This window comes from Peromyscus leucopus, chromosome 22 (assembly GCF_004664715.2).
Source record: "Peromyscus leucopus breed LL Stock chromosome 22, UCI_PerLeu_2.1, whole genome shotgun sequence".
In the NCBI taxonomy this organism is placed as follows: domain Eukaryota; kingdom Metazoa; phylum Chordata; class Mammalia; order Rodentia; family Cricetidae; genus Peromyscus; species Peromyscus leucopus.
In genome coordinates this window covers 4,677,502-4,698,714 of record NC_051081.1, presented here as the reverse complement: position 1 = coordinate 4,698,714, position 21,213 = coordinate 4,677,502, and the positions used below count along the sequence as shown (strand labels likewise).

At 46.3% G+C, this 21,213-nt stretch overlaps 1 protein-coding gene across 1 annotated transcript; it reads right to left on the bottom strand.

Annotated features, from left to right (window-relative positions):
* Positions 1 to 11,669: 11,669 nt before the first annotated feature.
* Casp14 (caspase 14) lies at positions 11,670 to 18,519 on the bottom strand. Its single transcript, XM_028860340.2, has 7 exons — positions 18,314 to 18,519; positions 16,067 to 16,137; positions 14,440 to 14,589; positions 14,115 to 14,340; positions 13,190 to 13,306; positions 12,925 to 13,028; positions 11,670 to 12,370 (listed from the first exon to the last, which is right to left on the bottom strand). Exons 2-7 carry the CDS (start codon positions 16,091 to 16,093, stop codon positions 12,266 to 12,268), a joined length of 729 nt encoding a protein of 242 aa, XP_028716173.1. The 5' UTR covers positions 16,094 to 16,137; positions 18,314 to 18,519; the 3' UTR covers positions 11,670 to 12,265.
* Positions 18,520 to 21,213: the final 2,694 nt, after the last annotated feature.

Sequence of the window (21,213 nt, the reverse complement as noted above, 5' to 3'; positions counted from 1 at the left end):
GGACACAGCGGACCTTTACTTCCCAGGTCCAGGAAGTAAAAGGAAGAGTCAGTGTGAGATCCTAGAAGTTTCAAAGGTGAAAAGGAGACGGCTGTGTGCATCTGTACTCATCTCTCAGGGGGAATGGACAACCAGCTGTTTCTACTATGTCAGAAACAGGAGTCACTGACCTGAGAGACGCCCTAGCAGGTACAGGTGCCCGCTGTCCAAGTTGACAACTTGAGTTCAGTCCCCAGGACCCACATGGTTAGAGAGAACCAGTTCTTACAGGTAGTCCTCTGACCTTCACATGTGTGTGCACCATGGCAGGCATGCCCGCCCCTTCATACTCACGTAATAAATAGCTAACATGCAAAGGAAACAAACGGACATGATTTGATATTGACGGCAATCAAACCAGGAAAAAATTCATCTCTCCTTTCCCTGTTCCTTCTCCTTTCTCCCATCCCTTCCTCCTGCTCTCTCCTCCTCTCTAGTGCCTCTCACTGTAGGAAACTAACAGGAAACCAACTGGGAATATGGGTCTTGGCTTAAGGTCATGGGTGTGGACTCTGAGGAGGACCTCATCAATAAGGGATTAGTTTAATGAACTGGCTGGGATGAGAGTGACCTCATTCCTTATAATTGATCACTATAAGGACAACTTCATAAACAGCTGAAATACTTTCCTCCGGAATGGCCCATCTAATCAGAATGAAGGTGGACTAGTTTTTGTGTGCAATTCTCAAAGCCAGAAGTACCATCAGTTTTCCTGGGTTTCCTGTTGAATTTAGGGCTGAACTTGGGTTCTTTGGAAACAGCTTGTGCTTCCTTGGTAGTGACTAAACTCTGAACATTAGTGAGTGGAAATTTGTCATAGATAAAGTGGCTTTTCCTTTGTCTCATAGATTCTGTTAGTTTCTTACATGGATTCTAGGTCGCTGACTATGATACTCATCATAATGTGCACTTTTAATCCGGTTCCTCTGCTTCAACCTTGCCTGGTGATACACCAGTCAGCATGGGCCGGGATATGCTGCATAACAAAGGGACTTCCAAAGCTCACTGGCTAGTGACATCTGGTCAGGGAGCCATTAAGTGGAGGATCATATAATGCACAGCTTCATTTTGTTTATTGTTTTGATTTTTATGGTTTATTGGATATGTCATAAAATTAGCATATAAATTTAAAGTTTAATGAACTTAGACCTCATGCTGAATTGGGGCTTGAACTTGGGGCCTTTGCAAGTGGTTTGTTTGTGAATACAATTTGAATACCATAAATGCAAATTACTCATGGATAAAGAGGATAGGTTGGAATGTGTATGTATGTGTGTATGTCCATGTGTTCATCTGTGTTCCTGTGTATGCAGGTGCAGGTGCACGGGGGTCAGCCTCAGGTATTGTTCCTCAGGGGAGATCCACTTTTTTTTTTCTTTTGAGATGTGTCGTCTCACTGGGACCTGGGTTTCTCCAATTATGCTAGGCTGGCCGGCCAGCGAACCGAGGGATCTGCCTGTCTCTGCTTCCTCAGCCCTGGAATTACAAATTCATACCAGTGGGGCTGGAGAGATGGCTCAGCGGTTAAGACGACTGGCTGCTCTTCCAGAGGACCAGGGTTCAATTCCCAACACCCACATGGCAGCTCACAACTGTCTGTAACTCCAGTTTCAGGGGACCTGACACCCTCACACAGACATACATACAAACACCAAAGCACATTTAAAACAAACAAACAAACAAACAAAAAAACAAAACAAAACAAAAAAAAACCCAACCAACCAACCAACCAACCAGAAACACAAATTCATACCACCATGCTTAACTTTTTATAAGGATTATAATAGAATTACATAATTTCTCCCTTCTCTTTCCTTCCTCCACCCCTTCCCACGGGCAACCCACCTGCTTCACATTCATGGCCTCCTTTTCTTTACTTGTTGTTACAGATACATGTGTGTGTGTGTGTGTGTGTGTGTGTGTGTGTGTGTGTGTGTAAATATATATTCCTAAGTATATAACTACAGCTTGCTAGTCTGTATAACGTTACTTGTGTGTATGTTTTCAGGGCTGACCATTTGGTACTGGATATCCAGTTAGTGTGGTTATCCCTAAGACTGTTTCTCTTGCTCTCAGCATACCTTAGCTGCCTATAGCTCTTTGTGTAGGGTTCAGGACTCCCCATTTACGACATTAGCACATTAGTTGTCACACCGACTCAGGTCCTGTTTAGGCAGCCATGCTGGTGAGACTTCTTGGTTGTAGCTTCTGACATTTTCCACAGTCTCCCAGCAAACTACTTCTGCCTTTTACCGTTTCCCACCCCCTCCCCACACTGATACTTGGGCTCTCGATGCAGGGATTGTGTTGTAGATGTATCCACTGTGGCTGGGCCGCACAATTCTGTTTTTTGGTTAGTTGTAGTTTTCTGTAATGGTCTCCATCTGCTGCAAAGAGAAATTTCCTTGATGAGAGGCGAGATTACACTTCTCTGTGGGGAGAAGGATACATTTAGAATGTAGTTGGGGATTATGCTGGTTTAGGGAAGGCCTGTGCCTGACGTTTTGCATGGGTGCTAGGGATCAAACTCAGCTCCTCCTTATAGATTCTGCGCATTTCTTCTGTGACTGAAATGTGTCATTTGTATGAAGGAAAACTAGCTACAGAAAACTAAACTTTGGTCTTATATGAATAAATAACATTTGTGCCGTAACAAATTTTCCAAGGGGTAGCTCAGTGCTAGAGTTCTTGCTTAGCGATCCAGGTTCTATCCCAGCAGGACACACACACTCACAAGACTCATAAACAGACACATATACACACAACACACACACACATATAACACACACATGCACAAAATACATTATATACATATGAGTTCCATAAACACAGATATACATACACAATTCAACACACATTAGACCCATAAATACAGACATGCATTCATATACTCCCATACATGCACACACAAACACATGCACACACACAAATGTATGCAAACATACGTGCACGTACATAAAACACACACACACACACACACACACACACACACACACACACACACACACCCCTGAGGCTAAGCTTTCAAATCCTTCCTTTCATCCCCTTTGGTGCTCATTATGGAGGTTGGGCAAGTGCACCAGCCCTGGCCTCACCCCATCCCCTTACTTAATAAGTGAGGGCAGCCTGCAGCTGGGAGCAGGTGCAGTGAACCATAAACTGTGAATCTCGGTGCTCTGTAGTCACAGTCCTAGGGCTGAGTCACTCTGACAGGACAGAAAGGTCCTACTACACCTATCTGAAATGACAAATGGCACTGGTTACTGGCGGAAAGGTCATAGTCACGACAGAACCCAGTATCAGTATTCAGAGCCTGTGGCAAGCCTAGGGCTGCTGGAGGTCTTAGTTTGATGCTCCCATGCCCCTTGGTGCCTGGGTGCAGTCAGCTGACCAGTTGTCTTTCTAGGCGGCACTTTGAAAAAGGCTCAATTGATTGCCTGACTGGGCATTCGCTAGCCTACATGGTCTTTCTCCCCCACTTAAAATAGGGACCCAGTGGCTTTCGGGAGCCAGTTGGGACAGCATGTGCCAGCACTTGGCAATTCTGTTCTTGGGCTTTTTTTTTTTTTTTTAAATCTCTCTCCTGAAGCACCTTAAATGCCATAGCCGAAACTTCCGCCTGTGGGGTGAGGAGCCTTGCTCTCCAGATGCTTTAGCCCTTATGTCGAGGAGGTCTGGGAGACAAGAGATGGATTTTATTCTGTGTCTTGAAAAAAAATTTTTTTTTAACCTAGTCTGCTGGTTTGAGGACAGCTTTAGGAAGACCCGCCAGGAGGCAGGGTGTGAACTGATCTCTGGCTAAAGAACCATCCTGATTACTGTGATTCCCCATGTGGGTCCTGATCGTAAACTTATTTGCATGCATCCTAGCCTGCTTCCAGACCCTTCTGTACTTCTCAGAGCAGCTTGAGAATGAGTGGGAGGAGTTAAGGTGAGTTAAGGTGAGAGCCAGGGTTGGGCAGAAGCGGCCCGCCCAATACTGGAGAGTAGAGCGCAGAGCGCAGAGCAGAGAACAGATAAGATATGGTTCTTTAGAGTCAGAGATTCCTTAGATTTAGGAATGCACGTGGTCAGGGGAGAGAGAGAGAGAGAGAGAGAGAGAGAGAGAGAGAGAGAGAGAGAGAGAGAGAGAGTCAGAAAGGGAGAGGGGCTTGGAGCTTGGGTAAAAGCCTGGGGATAAGGTAACTTTTCATTTGCCCATTTGCTGGCAGAAGTTAGATAATTCCCATGAAATATCGGTGTTGAAGCAGCTAAATTTACTGGTATCTGGGGATATTTAATGCATTTGACAGAGGAGAAATGGAACCACAAGAAGGAAGCCCCTATGTCCCATGGCTGCAGCACCAAGAGAGAAAAATAAAAAATTAAAATAAAGAAACGGGATCAGACTCCCAGGCATCCCAAGGTTGGAGAAGGATCTATGAATCAGACAGGTTACTCCCCACTTTCGTCAAGAGAGGAGTAAAGGCTGGGAGCATACACAGCACAAGGACCCCCTGGGGGTCTGACAGCATTGACCTCTTAGTCAAGAGAGAGAATGAGTGGGTGTCTGAGCAGCCTGAGGACCCCCAGGGGTCCAGTGCAAGTTCAGGCTACAGTCGCAGGAAATGGCAGGGTGGCATGTGTGGTGTGTGTGGAGTGGTCTGGGGGCTGGCAAATGGAAAAGGTGGAGTGGGCAGTTGCAGGTCCAATGAAGCTAGATATAGGTTTCTGATGCTCAGCCCTGGACGCAGAGCGGGTGGAGTCTACAGCACCAATGAAATGAGAAACGGTGCTGGTAACCGGCGGAAAGGTCACGACAGAACCCAGTATCAGTATTCAGAGCTTTATTAGGAGGAATGGGGGTGGGGTGGGGTGGGGTGGGGAGGAGAGCCAGGCCTGGAGAGGAAAGCATGAGGAGAGAGGGAAAGATGGTGGGGGAAGAGACAGAAGAACAGAGAGAGCGGGTGGGGTCTGCGTCCGGCTTTTTAAGGGCTCCGGGTGAAGCGGGCTTACGCAGCACGCAGTCACCAGTGCACACTGATGACGTAAGATGCAAGACGTTTTGCTTAACTCCTGAACTGTGCCTGTGCGGTCATGCAGCTGGAGTAAGGGCAGAACTCTAACGCTATCCACTTCTTTCTCTGTTTCTCCTCTATAACCAGTATTTAGTTATCTACCTCTATGATACTGATTGCTTTACAGTTTCACATAAGGGCAAGGAAGGGGGTTATGCAGTTCAGAGCACTTACCACTCTCCCAGAGGACCCAGTTCAGCCCCCAGCACCCACATTGCATAGCTACACCAGCCTTGTTTTCCAACTTCCTCCTTTATTTTCTTTAAGCTCTTTTTAAGACATTTTTTGACCACGGGTGTTTTGCCTGCATACCTGTCTATGCACCATGGGAGTGCTTACTGCCCTTGGAGGCCAGAGAAGGTCATTGGGTCCCTTGGAACTGGAGTTACAGATGGTCATGAGATACCACGTGGGTCCTGGGAACCAAACCCAGGTCCTTTGCCTGAGGATCAAGTGCTCTTAACCACTGAGCCATCTCTCCAGTCTCCAGCTTCTTTACAACATTTTTATTACATTCTTATTTATTTATTTACTTATTTTGTATGTATGTGTGTGTGTGTGCGCACATGTGTGTGTGTTGGGGGGCTGTGTGTGTGTGTTGGGGGGCCATGCCATGCAAGTGTAAGTCAGGAGACAGTTTGCTGTAGCAGTTTCTCTCCTCCTGTTGACACTGGAGGATAGACTCAGGTCTTCTGGCTTGGTGACAGGTGCCTTTAATTTTTGAGTCATCTCACCTGGCCCTTTTTTTTAATTAAATTTTTTAAAATTTATTTTACATACCAATCAAAGAACCCAGAACCCCTTCTTCCCTCCTCCTGCCCTCCAGTCTTCCTTCCCCCAACCCACCCCCCCACTTCCTCCTACAAGGTAAGGCTTCCCATGGGGAGTCAGCAGAGCCTGGTACATTCAGTAGAGGCAGGTCCAAGCCCCTCCCCAAGGCTATGCAAGGTGTCCCACCAGAGGTAGTAGGCTCCAAAAAGCCAGTTCATGCACCAGGGATGGATCTTGATCCCACTGCCAGGGGGCCCCTTAAGCAGATGGGGCTATACAACTGTCTTGATTATGCAGAGGGCCCAGTCCAGTCCCATGAAGGCTCCACAGGTGTTGGTCTAAATTTCATGAGTTCCCACTAGTTTGGTTTGGTTGTCTGTAGGCTTCCCCATTATGATCTTGACAACCCCTTCCCCCTCCGCCCCTCTCTCCCCCACTCCCCTCCCCACCCCAGCTCATAGAATCTGTCTTCTCTCTCTTCAACTGGACTCCTGGAGCTCAGCCTGGTGTTTGCTGGCCCTGGTTTTAATGTCTTTAGGAATCTCTATACTTTTCCCCCACAATGGCAGTGTGTGGTAATACTGTACTCCCCAATATATTGTGTACTCTAATAAACTTATCTGAGGTCAGAGAACAGAACAGCCACTAGATAAACATAGAGGCCAGAAAATGGTGGCACACACATCTTTAATCCTACCATTCTGGAAGCAGAGATCCATCTGAATCTCTGTGAGTTCAAAGCCACACTGAAAACAACCAGGCATGGTGACACATGCCTTTAGTCCCAGGAAGTGATGGCAGGAAGCAGGTTTATAAGGTATGAGGACCAGGAACTAGAGCCTGGTTAAGCTTTTAGGCTTTTGAGCAGCAGTTCAGCTGAGATCCATTCGGATGAGGATACAGAGGCTTCCAGTGTGAGGAAACAGGATCAACTGAGGAATTGGTGAGGTGAGGTGGCTGTGGCTGGTTCTGCTTCTCTGATCTTCCAGTGTTCACCCCAATACCTGGCTCCAGGTTTGTTTTTATTAATGAGACCTGTTAAGATTCATGCTATATCAATGTCTGTCTACTTTCCTATCAGCAGTAATACAAGGGTCCCTTTTTCTCCATATTTTTGCTGGCCCCCTCCCCAGATTTCCCTCTCTGTAACAGCCATACTTACTGGTATGAGGTGGTATTTTGTGGTGATTTTCATAGTAAACTTGGGATGGGTTGGTTGGAAGGATAATTTTCAAATCTTAAGAAAAAAAGTAGCTGCACTTATTTTTCTAGGTGTTTACTAACATTTATTTTTCAAGGCTGGGCTAGAGCTCAGGTCTTTGTGATAACCAGTCAGCCACCGAACGACATCCTCAGCCTAGACAAATAGCCATACTGTTTTTTTTTTCTTTTTTTCATTTTGCTTTTTGTTTTCTGTTTTTTTGTTTTGCCAGGCAGTGGTGGCACACTCCTTTAACCCCAGTCTAGGGAGGCAGAGGCAGGCAGATCTCTGAGTTCAAAGCCAGCCTGGTCTACAGAGTGAGTTCCAGGATTTCCAGAGCTGTTATACAAAGAAGCCCTGTCTCAAAACAAAACAAAACAAAACAAACAAACAAAAAAAACCCAAAAACAAACAAAAAGCAAAAAAAACAAAAAAAAATTAAATTTGTTTTTAGCCAATTTCACACATACACACAATACTGACCACTCTTATCCCCTACCTTCCTGAATATACCTATGACCCCATTCACCCCACCCCCATCTTCCCCATGAACATCTTTTCCACTTTTATGTCTGTTCATTTTGTTTTGTGACCCACTGAGTTTAACCAGGACCATCTGTGTGACCATGGATTTGGAACCACCTGTTGGAGTCTGGTAGACTCACCGGTGGCTAGATAACTGAGGACATCAAACTGTTTTGATAAAGAGCCAGACTGTATTTTCAGTTTCCAGATCATATGCTGTCTGGTGTAATGGCCATGTTTTCTCTTGTAGAATGAAGTCAGCCATAGACTACATGTAAATGAGTAAGCATGACTCTGTGCCAATAAAGCTTTGTTTATTAAAAGGCTGAAGCCTGGATATAGCAAGTGGGCCACAGTTCTTTGACCTTTGCATATAAAGACTCCAGAATGACTGGGTATTTGACCTATAGGTTGGTGTACAGAATATACTTGTACATTTATACTTCTTTGGCCCTGTATGACCACAATTTGGTTCCTTGCTCTAGAATCCCCGTAGGTAAAGCCCCAGCCACACCACAGCTCCATGGCTGTAGCCCAGATCAGGACCCCTAAGATGACCCTACATAGTCATTCCTTAGCGAGAGGGTTGAACTGGATTAGCAATACCTGTGGAAGCAAGGACACAACGCTGGTGGAGAACTTTCCTACAATGCATGAGACACTGAGTTTTATCTCCCAAATCACCAAGAGAAAAGCCTTAAAAAATCTCATTAGACCTGTTCCACAGGGGGAACCCAGGTCTGCTACTTTAACCAGATCAAAAGCCAATGACTGGGTAAGTCATAGGACCTGGGGAAAACCTACTATTGTTGTTTTGTTAAATGACATGCTGTCAAACTGCCTTCTGAAAGGTTGATGCTTGCACCCATAGGCTAGTGTGCAAACATAAACCTTTATTCTTCATTCTGCAGTGGCAGCAGTTAATGTACAGACTCAAAACTTTTCAGACTGCCAAGAATAAGTGCTTAGTTAGTATTCAGTCCTAAGTGGGACATCTATATCACACCCCCTCAAAGATCAGGGGACATCACATAAAAGGGGTGGAAAGAGATCTGGGCAGTGGTGGCACGTGCCTTCAATCCCAGCACTCAGGAGGCAGAGGTAGGTGGGTCTCTGTGAGTTTGAGGCCAGCCTGGGCTACAGAGTGATTTCAAGGACAGCCAGGGCTACAGAGAGAAAGCCTGTCTCAAAAAAAGGGTGTTGTGGTACAGATGGTAGAAAGAAAGTAAAAGCTGAAGAATGTGGAGGATCACTGTGCAATGCTGCCTACTGAACATGTACGGCCATTGTACTCATGGACTCACTGCGGCCATGGTCAATGCTGCCTACTGAACATGTATGGCCATTGTACTCATGGACTCACTGCGGCCATGGTCAATGCTGCCTACTGAACACGTACGGCCATTGTACTCATGGACTCACTGCGGCCATGGTCAATGCTGTCTACTGAACACGTACGGCCATTGTACTCATGGACTTACTGCGGCCATGGTCAATGCTGCCTACTGAACACGTACGGCCATTGTACTCATGGACTCACTGCGGCCATGGTCAATGCTGCCTACTGAACACGTACGGCCATTGTACTCATGGACTCACTGCGGCCATGGTCAATGCTGTCTACTGAACATGTATGGCCATTGTACTCATGGACTCACTGCGGCCATGGTCAATGCTGCCTACTGAACATGTATGGCCATTGTACTCATGGACTCACTGTGGCCATGGTCAATGCTGCCTACTGAACATGTATGGCCATTGTACTCATGGACTCACTGCGGCCATGGTCAATGCTGCCTACTGAACATGTATGGCCATTGTACTCATGGACTCACTGCGGCTGTGGTCACCTGTGCAAGATCAAGCCAAGATCAGCCAATATACTAACAGGCATCACTAATTGGACTCAGTGAGCTATTAACAAAAAAAGGAAAAGATGTGAAGAGGGATGTGTTGGGGGATCCAGGGAGAGTGGGAAGGGGGAGTTGGGTTGTGTATGAGCAAGATACATTGTTTACATGTGTGAAAATTTCAAAGAATAAATAAAAGAGATGATATTTTAAAATCTCCTTAAATATTGATGACATACCCATGCTAATAGGCAGGCTTTAACTTCCTGGATGCTGAGAAGAGAAAAAATCTTTGAGGCTATGTCTAAATTCTGTAGGAGGGGAGGTATGTTTGAATAGCTATGTCTGCCACGGGCACCAGAAGAGAAATAGTGGTATGTCTGTTAACCATTTATGTTCCTGTAACAAGATGATCTCCAGCATGTAGCTTTGACAAGGCATGATAGTGTATGTGTATCTGTGCCCAGATATTCCTTTGGAAATATTCTGGATGTTGAAAATACATAGCATATAGCCATCTGGCACTGAAGTGTGACTTGTAATTTTATAAATCCTAACACATCTACTTGTATGTAAGAGACAGGTCCTGATTCTCTGCTTATGGTACACACACACACACAAGAAGCAGCTAGCCATGGAGGTGGAGGGAGGAGGAAGAAATCAAATGTACAACACCTTCTATTTTTCCCACAAATTAGGCTCTGAGCAAAGATACCCACACATGTCTTGTCAAGTTTGACAGCTGTTTATTGAATACTCATCACACCAATCAAAGATTGCTTCCTGTCCTCCAGTAAAGGGAATGACAGCACTTTCTCATGGGGAAGAGGCAGCATAAGCTAGAAGGAGTATAGGAGAGCGTATGTGGTAGCGGGAGGCAGTGGAAGAAAGGATGAAGGAGATGGGGAGGACACATGGGAGTCCTAAGCTTGGAGAGATGGTGAATTGGGCAAAGGCATGGAGGCAGAGGGGAGGGAGCGGATGCTAGAATTTCTGGGAGAATGAATCCCCAGCAGAGGAGATGATTTTAGCTGATTGGGTGGGATCACAAAAATCCGAAAGACACGGATGTAGGGTTTGACTTTGATCTCCAAAGTAACAGTGTTCCTTGTGTCTCCTTGAGGCATCCAGAGACAGCTCTTTCAGAGAAATTGGTACCAAGGAAGCAGGGTCATTGCTGTGATATATCTCACCATGTGGCTTTTATGCTTTGGACAGACTTTGTGGAAAGAATGTGAAAGCTTTGGGTACACTAGAGTCCTGGAAACAGAGCTAATAGGCTGTTTCGTGGTTACTTAGACAGTTGAAGCCTAGCTTCTGGGGTTTTGGAGAGGAGCAAAGATGTATCAGGAGCAGAGGCTTTTGGTAGATATTTTGGCTAAGAATCTGTGTGTGGGGCTGGAGAGATGGCTCAGAGGTTAAGAGCACTGGCTGTTCTTCCAGAAGTCCTGAGTTCAATTCCCAGCAACCACATGGTGGCTCACAACCATCCATAATGAGATCTGGTGCCCTCTTCTGGCCTGCAAGGATACATGCAGGCAGAACACGGTGTACATTTAAAGAAAAAAAAAAGAATCTGTGTGTGTTAATCGTGGCGGGGCTGAGGAAGTCGCTGCAATCAGTGAAGAGGTTAACGCCACTCTCATGGTGCCTCCGTCTCTGGGACAGGCCCTTCGGAAGAAGATGGCTACTGGCTGGAGGGGAGGGACTACTCAGATCCTCTGTGGCCCAGGAGTTTATTTTGGCGTGATTGTTTCTTTGATTTTGAGTAAGAATGTTTATTCTGTGATGTCACTAGCTGCGCCCTTCCTGCCTTGACTTCCCCATAATGATACATTGTAAACCAGGATGTGACATCTAAATATCCTTGGTCTCTAAACAACAGGGCCCGTTGTATCTTTCAGAGTGTTCCAGAGAGAATTCTCCCATAGGTTGTGCAGAGAGATGAAGAAGGATTCTCGATTCTGCAGTAGGGTTGAGATCATCCAGGCTGAGCCCTGAGGGTGCTGAGGAAGAGAAGAGAGACAGGTACAAAAGCCATTTCAAAGTCAGCTGGAGGGATGTGAGGAATGTATGGACCATGGCCACAAGTCTCAGGCAAGGTCAAGATGGGGAGGTAGTCAGGCAATGCTGGGAAGAGGGACCAGAAAGAAAAGATCCATCTTTTTTTCTTTTTGAAACATGGTTTCTCTGTGGAGCCCTGACTGCCCTGGATCTCACTCTGTAGTCCAGGCTGGCCTTGAACTCAGAGATCCACCTGCCTTTGCCTCCAGAGTGCTGGGATTAAAGGCGTGCATCATCACCGCCAGGTTGAAAAGGCCCATCTTAAACTGTGAGTTTTTACAATGACAGACGCGGCCATAAAACCATGAACCATATACTTGAAAGACAATATGGCTGGTCTGTCTTCCAGCCTAGTGCCCAGATCCCACAGTGGCGACCTTAGCTGCAGGTTATGAGGAGTTTCTAGAAATTGTTCAGAAAGCTCCTCCTTCTGAAGTAAGAATGACTTTTTATATATTTTCGTGTGAGTCACAGGAGGAAGAGCAAGGCTTAGTAAGGCAGAAGGAGCAGAAAGTTAGCTATCTGAAGGCAATCTGAGGCTGCGGTAACGGACGTAGGGAGTCGAGCCTGAGGAAGGCGGTGTTAATGTTGCGTTAATATGTGCTCTGTTTTGGCTGGTTGTTCTAAAGAAAGACATGGATAAAGGGGTGTGATGAATGAGGAGTCCAGCAGCAATCTTCGAGGTGTCGTCGCTGTCTCTAAACATCTGTGGGGCAGAGAGAGCACCTGCAGGAGGAGAGCTGTCACTGCCCGTTGTTTTATTGCAGGATGAGTTGCTTCCGGAGGGTGCTTTGGACTTCAGGGTTCACTTTCCTTGGTTTCCCTTCTTGAATCACCTCCATGTCTGCCATACGTTGGGTTACCTGCAACAACAGGTGTGCTCAGCTTTGGAGACTCAGCTGTCTGGGAGGCTGGGTGTCAGGAGAGCATGGGGATGAGGTTGCAGAGGAGGACAGGTGGGCATCCATGCCTGGAGACATTAATTGTCCTCTAGTATTCCATAGTTTCTATGGAATCTTTGGTTACTGGTTTGTGTGTATGTCTGTATGGTATATGTGTTCCTGTCATGCATGTGACAGTTGTCTGAGAGAAGTGACATTGGGGTGTCTTCTTCCATAATGTTTTATTGAGGTAGGGTCTCTTGTTGAATTAGTACTTCAGCAAAAGATAGACTCTCTAAGCCTCTGCATACACAAACATACATGTACACCCACCCATTCCTCCCTACCTGTGCTTTCACACATGCATACTGCACACAAATAAATACATGAAAATGGAAAAAAATTAACTCTACAAAACCGTCCCCCCACACGGTGCGCTTCGGAGCCCCAGTATGTTTGCGTGGAGATGAGAGCACAGAGAAGAGTTGGGAGGGGCTCAGCCTGGGCGGGGGTCCCAGGTGACTCATCTGACTCACCTCTTCCAGCAGCTCTGTGATGGGCCCTTTTTTGTTCATGAACACATCTGTCAGGGTCTGTATGAAGCTGGAGCCATTTTCCTCATGTCTATAGGAGAGGTGGCCTGCGAAGGCCAGAGAACCGAGTTTGGAGAAGTCTTCAGAGAGCGGAGGGGACCCTGGAAGAGGGTCCCTTCCTAAAGGAGAAGCTCAGGGGTCGGGGGTGCTGGTCATGGGGCAGAGGAGGGAGGGTATCTGCCACCTTGGGCCAGGTGAGCACTCTTACCCTCTACTGTGGAGTAGATGTGCATGGTATCCGTATAGGTTGGGATGGTTTGGGGACGGTTCTTCCTGATCACAGCAACCTGATCTCCACCCATTTCTTCACCGAGGTCTCTGTCCTCTAAAACCAAGGGGAGTGGAGGGAACAGTCAGGGAGGAAAGTGGGACCAAGAGAAGATTGTAGAGCAGTCTGGTGGCATGCTGGGTTCAGCTGGGGCCCTGAGTCTGGGATGAAAAACAGACTCTTGGCTGGAGAGATGGCTCAGTGGTTAAGAGCATTTATTGCTCCTGCAGAGGACCAAAAACCAGTTCCCAGGGCCCATGTAGTTCCAGCTCCAGGGAGCTGCATCCCTTTTTGGCCTCCTCAGCTACCTGAAGACACACATGCACACACTTACATACAGAGACACACACATACACACAACTGAAGATAAAATAAATCTTAAAAATACTTGGACTCGGCCGGGCGGTGGTGGCGCACGCCTTTAATCCCAGCACTCAGGAGGCAGAGGCAGGCGGATCTCTGTGAGTTCGAGGCCAGCCTGGGCTACCAAGTGAGTTCCAGGAAAAAGGCACAAAGCTACACAGAGAAACCCTGTCTTGAAAAACCAAAAAAAAAAAAAAAAAAAAAAAAAGCCAAAAAACATGGACTCGGGGTTGGGGATTTAGCTCAGTGGTAGAGTGCTTGCCCAGCAAGCACAAGGCCCTGGGTTCGGTCCTCAGCTCTGAAAAAAAAAATACATGGATTCAGCTGGGCATGATGATGCATGCCTATAATCTCAGAACTTGGGGAACCAAGGCAGGAAGATCATAAATTTGAGGCCAGCATGGACTATGTAATGAATTCCAGGTTAGCCTAGGATACATAGTGGGACTCTATCTTAATACCTTTTCACAAAAGAACAAGGATGCTGTGTCCCCATCCTCACCTCCTCTGCAGGCCTGAATGATGTACACTTTCGGCTTGCCTCTCAGGGCCTTGCAGTTCTTGTTGTTCAAGACCTCAAAAAGGTCCTCCAGCCTGACCATCTTCTCATCTTCTCCCTCGAGGAGGCCTTCCTCGCCATGTGCCATGAGCACCACGAAGGCACAGCTGACGGGCTCTTCCCAGTCATCTATGGTCTGCTGAAATTTGTCCAACTCTTCCAGGAATTGCTTGGAGGGAGAGGAATGAGCAGGCTTAGATAGTTGCCCCAAAGCTACCTTTCTGGTCCAGCCCCCTTTCCTCCTGCCCTGGAGCTGGCAACTCAATACCTCAGCAGTGGGGTTTGACTTCATGATGCTTTCAAATTTTAGGTGATGGAACATGCGTTTCAGGGCATCCATGTCTTCCTCAGAACCCTTCCGGGCTTTGGTGACACACAGTGTCAGGGACAGACGGGAGCCCGACATATCATATTTTTCCTAGGGCAGAGAGACAGAGGAAGAAGAAAACAGTGCAATGAAGCCTAAGGTTAGGGTTGGCAGCTAAAACAAAAGGTACCTGCGGCACTCAAATTCACTTCAGAGTTTGTCTTTGTGGTACTGGGAATCAAACCCAAGGCCTTGCCTGTACTAGACCCATGCACTTCTACTGAGCCATATCCCCAGCCCCTGACACTCAGATAAAAAACAAATAAGTATGGATGCATCCATCTCAGCATAGGAAACACACTGGTGGTTCCAGACCCATGAGTGTATGGACAGCACTAATTGGACGCAGTGGATTATTACATACAAAAAGAAAACATGAAGTTGGGAGGGGACACGTTGGGGAGAAAATGATGGGAGTTGGGGGAAGAATAGGGGTGGAAATTATCATGTTTCATTGTATACATGGATGAAATTCTCAAATAATTAAAATATAAACAACAATAACAAACCAAATGAAAATTTAGTGTAAGCATTTCCCAAATATTTCATGGGTCTGGGTATTAGTAACAAAACCATTTGCTACTAATGTGGAATTCAAATTCACCTGGGTATCCCCTATTTTCATCACCCAAGTACAGCAGCCTGGCCTTGAGCCTAAACTCCGTTTGCAGATATAAATGAGTGCATGCATGTAGGGGTAGGGGAGACAGGGATTTTGAAGGTCACCTCCAGGGGTCACATCTGGTGGGCTCAACTCTCTCCTGGTCCTTTCAGACGGAGCTCTGAGGAGGTCAGGGTGCGATCTGACTGTGACATCTGTCACCCCGTTGACCTCCAGGGTTTGATTCAGCTGGTCTGGCTGGCTCAGTAGATGTCCCCTTCCTTCCTCACTATGCTATGTGTTTCTTTCCTGAAACTGCACTCAGTAAAAGAGGAAGGTCTTCCCTGATTGACACTTAGGTCAAAAGTGAGTGAGTAGCCGGGCGGTGGTGGCGCACGCCTTTAATCCCAGTACTCGGAAGGCAGAGGCAGGTGGGTCTCTGTGAGTTCATGGCCAGCCTGTTCTGCAGAGTGAGTTCCAGGAAAGGCACCAAAGCTACACAGAGAAACTCTGTCTCAAAAAACAAAACAAAACAACAACAACAACAAAAAAGTGAGTGAGAGCTGCCTTCCCCCGAGAACCTTCAAACAAGCCGCCAAGGTTCGGGGTGCTCTGATGATTTCTCCATTTCTTGCTCAGTTGCAGAGGTCTCAGACTGTCTAGAGCTGTGACTGGGTTCCTATCTTACGCTGTCTGAGAAGGAATGGTACTGAGGGTCAAATTTTGCTTTTTGAAGAGAAGCCGTTGACTGAGAGCCAAAATGATAAGAGCTTAGGTCTTGGAGACAGATGTCGCTGGGTTCCTTCCCCCTTTCTTCAATTTGGATTCCACCTCTGGGTCTATTTTTGTCATCCTTTCTATTCTTTCTGAAGCATTATGTTTCTCTCTGCTTTCCCACATCCCCATCCTTTCTGCACCCTCACCCACCTCCTTTAAGGGCTGAGGGTTGCTCATCTCTCCTCGATTCCAAGTCCAGATTTCAGCACCGTTGTCTTGTTCTGGAGGTCAAGATAAGATAGGTAGAAAGTCTCCATAGGAAGGCTGAGGGGATCAGGTGGCAGATTGATTTGTCTGCCTTGGGCTATTGAGACTGAATAGGAAAGTTACTACATGATCAGACCTGGGCAAGGACTGGTAGTCCCTGGAGTGTGTTTTCTAGAGTTGCAGTATGGTGGAGTCTTTCATCCATGTTATTCTAGGCCCATCAAAAATGGCATCTCTTGCCTTTAATCCCAGCATTCCAGAGGCATGGGCAGGCACATCTCTCTATGAGTTCAAGGTCAGCCTGGTTTACAGAGTGAGTTCCAGGACAGCCAGGTTAGTTACATAGAAAACCCTGTCCCAAAACCCCAAAATAGGGTGGGGGAAAAAAGAAAAGAAAAGACATCTCTCTGGGACCCTGCTTCCTTTCTCTAGAATGTTTTCCTGCCTGTGCTAGGGCAGATTCCTAAATAGCTCAGACATCCCACTATTATACCAAGGGATGACTGGCTGGGGAGGATTCAGGATCAGCTAAAAGTGAGAATTCCACCAAAGTGAGGGCTGGCTTGATACTGTCCTGGTGAGTCTCTCATCTGAAGAGATCAACCTATCTCTCCCTCTTTGCCTTGAGACTGAGCATCTGCCAGCAGTCTTCATCCTCCTCTCTGAGTCTGGTCCTGCACTCTGGCTAAACTGAAGGATGTCTGGCATGCCCTGGGCCTTTCCTCACACTTGTATATCAGACTGGAATTCTTCCTATGATTAGAGTGACATGATGTCTGCTATGCCTTCTCTCCATTGCATATTCTACCTACCTACCTACCTACCTACCTACCTACCAATCCACTCACCCATCCACCATCCAGCCATCTACTCATTTCTACATCCATTCATGAACCCACCCATCACTTTCTAAACATTTACTCATCCATCCACCCATCCATCCATCCATCCATCCATCCATCCATCCATCCTTCGATGCACTTTTATATCTAAAGGTCCAACTGTGCACTCATCCCTTCAGTTACCCTCCTTTTGCCCATCCATTCATTTACACACCAACCATCAATCTATTAGTTGTCCTTATGCCTGTCTATCCTCCCACTTACACATCTGACTCTCCACTCCTCCACTGATCAAGGACATGTCTCCTGACAGTTTATGTATATTAAGCATGGGGAATACATTACATCAAATAGACCTTCCTCTTGCCCTTGTGTATGACAGATACAAACATCAACTCTCTTTCTCTCCCTACGAAGACCACACACACACACACACACACACACACACACACACACACACACACACACAAAGAGGAGCCCAAATGCTGTGACGGTGGAAGTGATGGGAACCCAGCTCTGAACCCAGACACAGCAGACCCCCACCCCACCCCTGTCACTCCCAAGAATTGAAGCATCTCACTCCCGCTCTGAGATTCAGTTTTCTGCACCTGGAAAGGCAGGTCCTGGGAATAGCACTAAGTAGTTGAAAAGTAAAGGCAAAGTAAGGTAGGCTTCGTGATCCTTCCTGGCTTCCTGCGTGTCGCTCCCTTCTCTGCCTGTTTATACTTGCATTACAACAGCTTGTGTGTCGTTACAAACTACTCATTGAATATCGCTTTAATCATCTTCATGACTGCATGCATGTAAAGAAAATAGTCAGACAGATGTATTGACAGGTAAAACAAACTTTACAAGAAATATCTCGTACTTCATACATGACATAAACTATTAGATTCCTTAGGCTAGAACAAAGAAAATGACATGAACAGGAAGCAGCAGGGTTTCCTGATTCTCACTCCTGTGGTTGAATTGGCAGCTGAGCTCCGTTTTCATGACCAAAGCCTGATGCCTTTATCTGTGTCTCCATCGGGGCTGACAGTGTGGGTGGAGAGGCAGCGCTGAGGAGAATGTGTTGAGCAAACAAATAACAAACAAGTGAGCAGATAGAAAAGGCCTGTGTGGACAGATGGAAGAATGGATGGAAATTTCTTCAGTTCTGTCCAGAGCAGAGGGGGAAGGAGGGAGGGAGGGAAGGAGGAGAGAGAGGGGAGAGGAGAGAGGAGAGAGGAGAGGAGAGAGGAGAGAGGAGAGAGGAGAGAGAGAGAGAGAGAGAGAGAGAGAGAGAGAGAGAGAGAGAGAGAGAGAGAGAGAGAGAGAGAAAGCAGTAAGTGGCTGGCAAATCCCTCACCAGCTGCAGAAGCAGGTGCTCCTTCAGGTCAAGCCCTGGCTTGTCTGTCTCCAAACTGCTGATACAGCGCTGTCACCCAGGAAGAGTTAGACCCACGTGCTGCTCTGAGAAGGGGCAGATACAGAGCGATCTTCCCAGGTTTCTGCTGAGATCCCGTCTGTGACCGGAGCAATGTAAGCTCTGTCCCTTTATTGCCAGTGAGATTTCTGTCACTCAAGAAACCTGGTGACGAGAAGGCCACACCTTTGGCAGCAGGTGTGGAAATAGAATTAAACGCCCACAGAATGAATGAAAGAATAATGGCGTGTCGCAGCTGACGCCCCCCCTATCCCCCGGCCTAGGTGCCTGAGGTATAGCGTCCAAATGAAACAAACCACAGGCCCTCCGCTCACCACCCTGGATTCAGCTCAAGTCCTTATTAATATGTGATCTCTATCATTAAGCCCATTTCATCCATTCCACCCCTTATGACACAGATAACCAGCAGCTTCATTTTCTCATGGTCTCCAGTCCTTCGGAGTCCTCAGGAGCCCTCAGGAGACATTAGCATTTTCCTTCCTATTTTGAAGCTGCGGCTCCTGGTTGTGCAAACAGATGGCAGTTCAACACCACCCAGCCAGTGCTTGGCATTCACATTCAGGACTGTCAAGTCTAGCTACCTCCCCGATTCTTCATGTTCCCCTCATCTGCTCCCTTCTCTTCTTTTATTCTCCCTCCTTAGCTTTTCCTTGTCTTCTGATTATTTTTCTGTGGACAGCTTTCATGAGATAAACTCATGCACCAAACTCATCCTCCACTTGATATGTCCAGTTCACTGGCTTCATATATTTACAGAGCAGTGTCAGGGACTCTTCACTGCCGTCCACTCTAGAACACGCTCACAGCCTTACAAAGACAGGGTCTCTCATTGAACTAGGAACTAGGTGTGCAGCCAGCAATTTCCAGCAATCCTCCTGTCTCTGCCTCCAAAAGTGCTAGGGTTCTAGGCCTGAGCTAGTGGTCCCTGACTTTTTACATGGGTTCTGGGGATTTGAACTCAGCCTCTCATGTTTGTGTATGAAAAACTCCTATTCACTGAGGCATCTCCCCTGCCATGTATTTTTTAAAGTACTTTTTATTACATTTATATTTTTTATTAATAGCATACCACACCCCATGCCATAGCATGTATGCAGAGCTCAGAGGATGACTTGTGGTAATTGGATCTCTTCCTTCCTTCCTTCCTTCCTTCCTTCCTTCCTTCCTTCCTTCCTTCCTTCCTTCCTTTCATCTCTCTTTCTACCATGTGTTCTGAGGGATCAATCTCAGGTCATCAGGTTTACAGTAAGTTCCTTTACCCACCAAGCCATCTTGTCCACCCCCCCTTTCTTCTTTTATATGTGTGGCACTTGTGTGTGGGGGTGTGCATGCTCGTGAGTACACACGTGTGGAAACCAGAGATCAATGTGGAATGTCTTCCTCTATTGCCCTCCCCTTAGTTTTTGAGACAGGGTCTCTCACTGAGCTTCAAGCTCACTGATGCCGCTAGACTGACTGTCCAGCAAGCCCCTGAAATCCACCTATCTTCACCGCCCCATGGCTAAGGTTATAAATGAGTGCTGCTGAACTCAGCCTTTTGTGTGGTGGGCTGCGAATGTGAGCTCAGTTTCTCATGACTGAGCCATCTCTCCGTCTCTCCTTTCGGGGATATTTCACAGAAATTGATTCATATTATAGTTATTCTCCCGTGTCTGGCTTCTTTCGTTTAGCATAGTACCTTTGAGGTTCCTTCACATCATAGTTTTTGTCAGTCTCCGCTGCTCTTCACTGAGCACTATTCCACGGAATGAAACCTATCTGAAGGACGTTTAGAATACTTCCGCCTTTGGATGGTGTGCATTACACACACTCGTGTTTAATGTTATGTACACTCGTGGACTAGTGTTTGTGTAAGTGCTTTTGTTTTCAGTCCATCCTGAGGGTGGAATACTGAAATAGACACCTTGTTTTGGTTCTCACAGCTGGAATATTCCTGTCTACCCACTTCTCCTGTTTGCTTTGGCATTTCACATAAGTGAGAGCTCCACAATACACACTTTCTTTTTAAATTTCATTGTCAAAATTTGGTTACTTTTTATTACATTTATTCTCTCTCTCTGTTCATAACAATGGTGCAGTGCATGTGTGGAGGTCAGAGGACAATTTGTGGGAACTGGTTCTCTCCCTCCGTCATTTGGGTGCTGGGGATGGAGCTCGGGTGGTCAGGCTTGGCAGCAAGTGCCCTTACCTACTAAACCATCTTGCCAGCCTGTTATGCTGTCGTTTTGAGTTGATCCACTCAACTTTGTGTTTGTACAGTCCAGTAATTTCTAATGTATGTGTTTAGATCTTCAGTCCGATTGCTCTAGGGTAATGATTCTTGGGATCTTAAAAATTATTCACCCTCACAGGCCATTTGAGGTATTTTTTTCTCTCCATAAAATTTCAGCTGATTATCTATCATCTATGTATGCACGCATGTATGTATGTATATATGTATGTATGTATGTATGTATGTATGTATGTATGTATCTATCTATCTATCTATCTATCTACCTGTTTCATCCATTTAATATCTATCATCAATCTATCCATCTATCTAACATCTATCTATCTATCTATCTATCTATCTATCTATCTATCTATCTACATACACATTCACCCATCACCTAACAATCAATCTATCATTCTATTTTATAATCTGTCTATGGAAATCTATCTCACCTATCTGTTTCTGTGGCCTGTATCTATACACATGTGTACACACATTTATATCTGTATATATGGTGTATACTTTTGTGTTCCCAGACACTAGACATATAGAGTAAGGTTATTTTTCTCACTCTCAAACACTCTGGTGGTGCTGCTGTTCCCTGAGGATG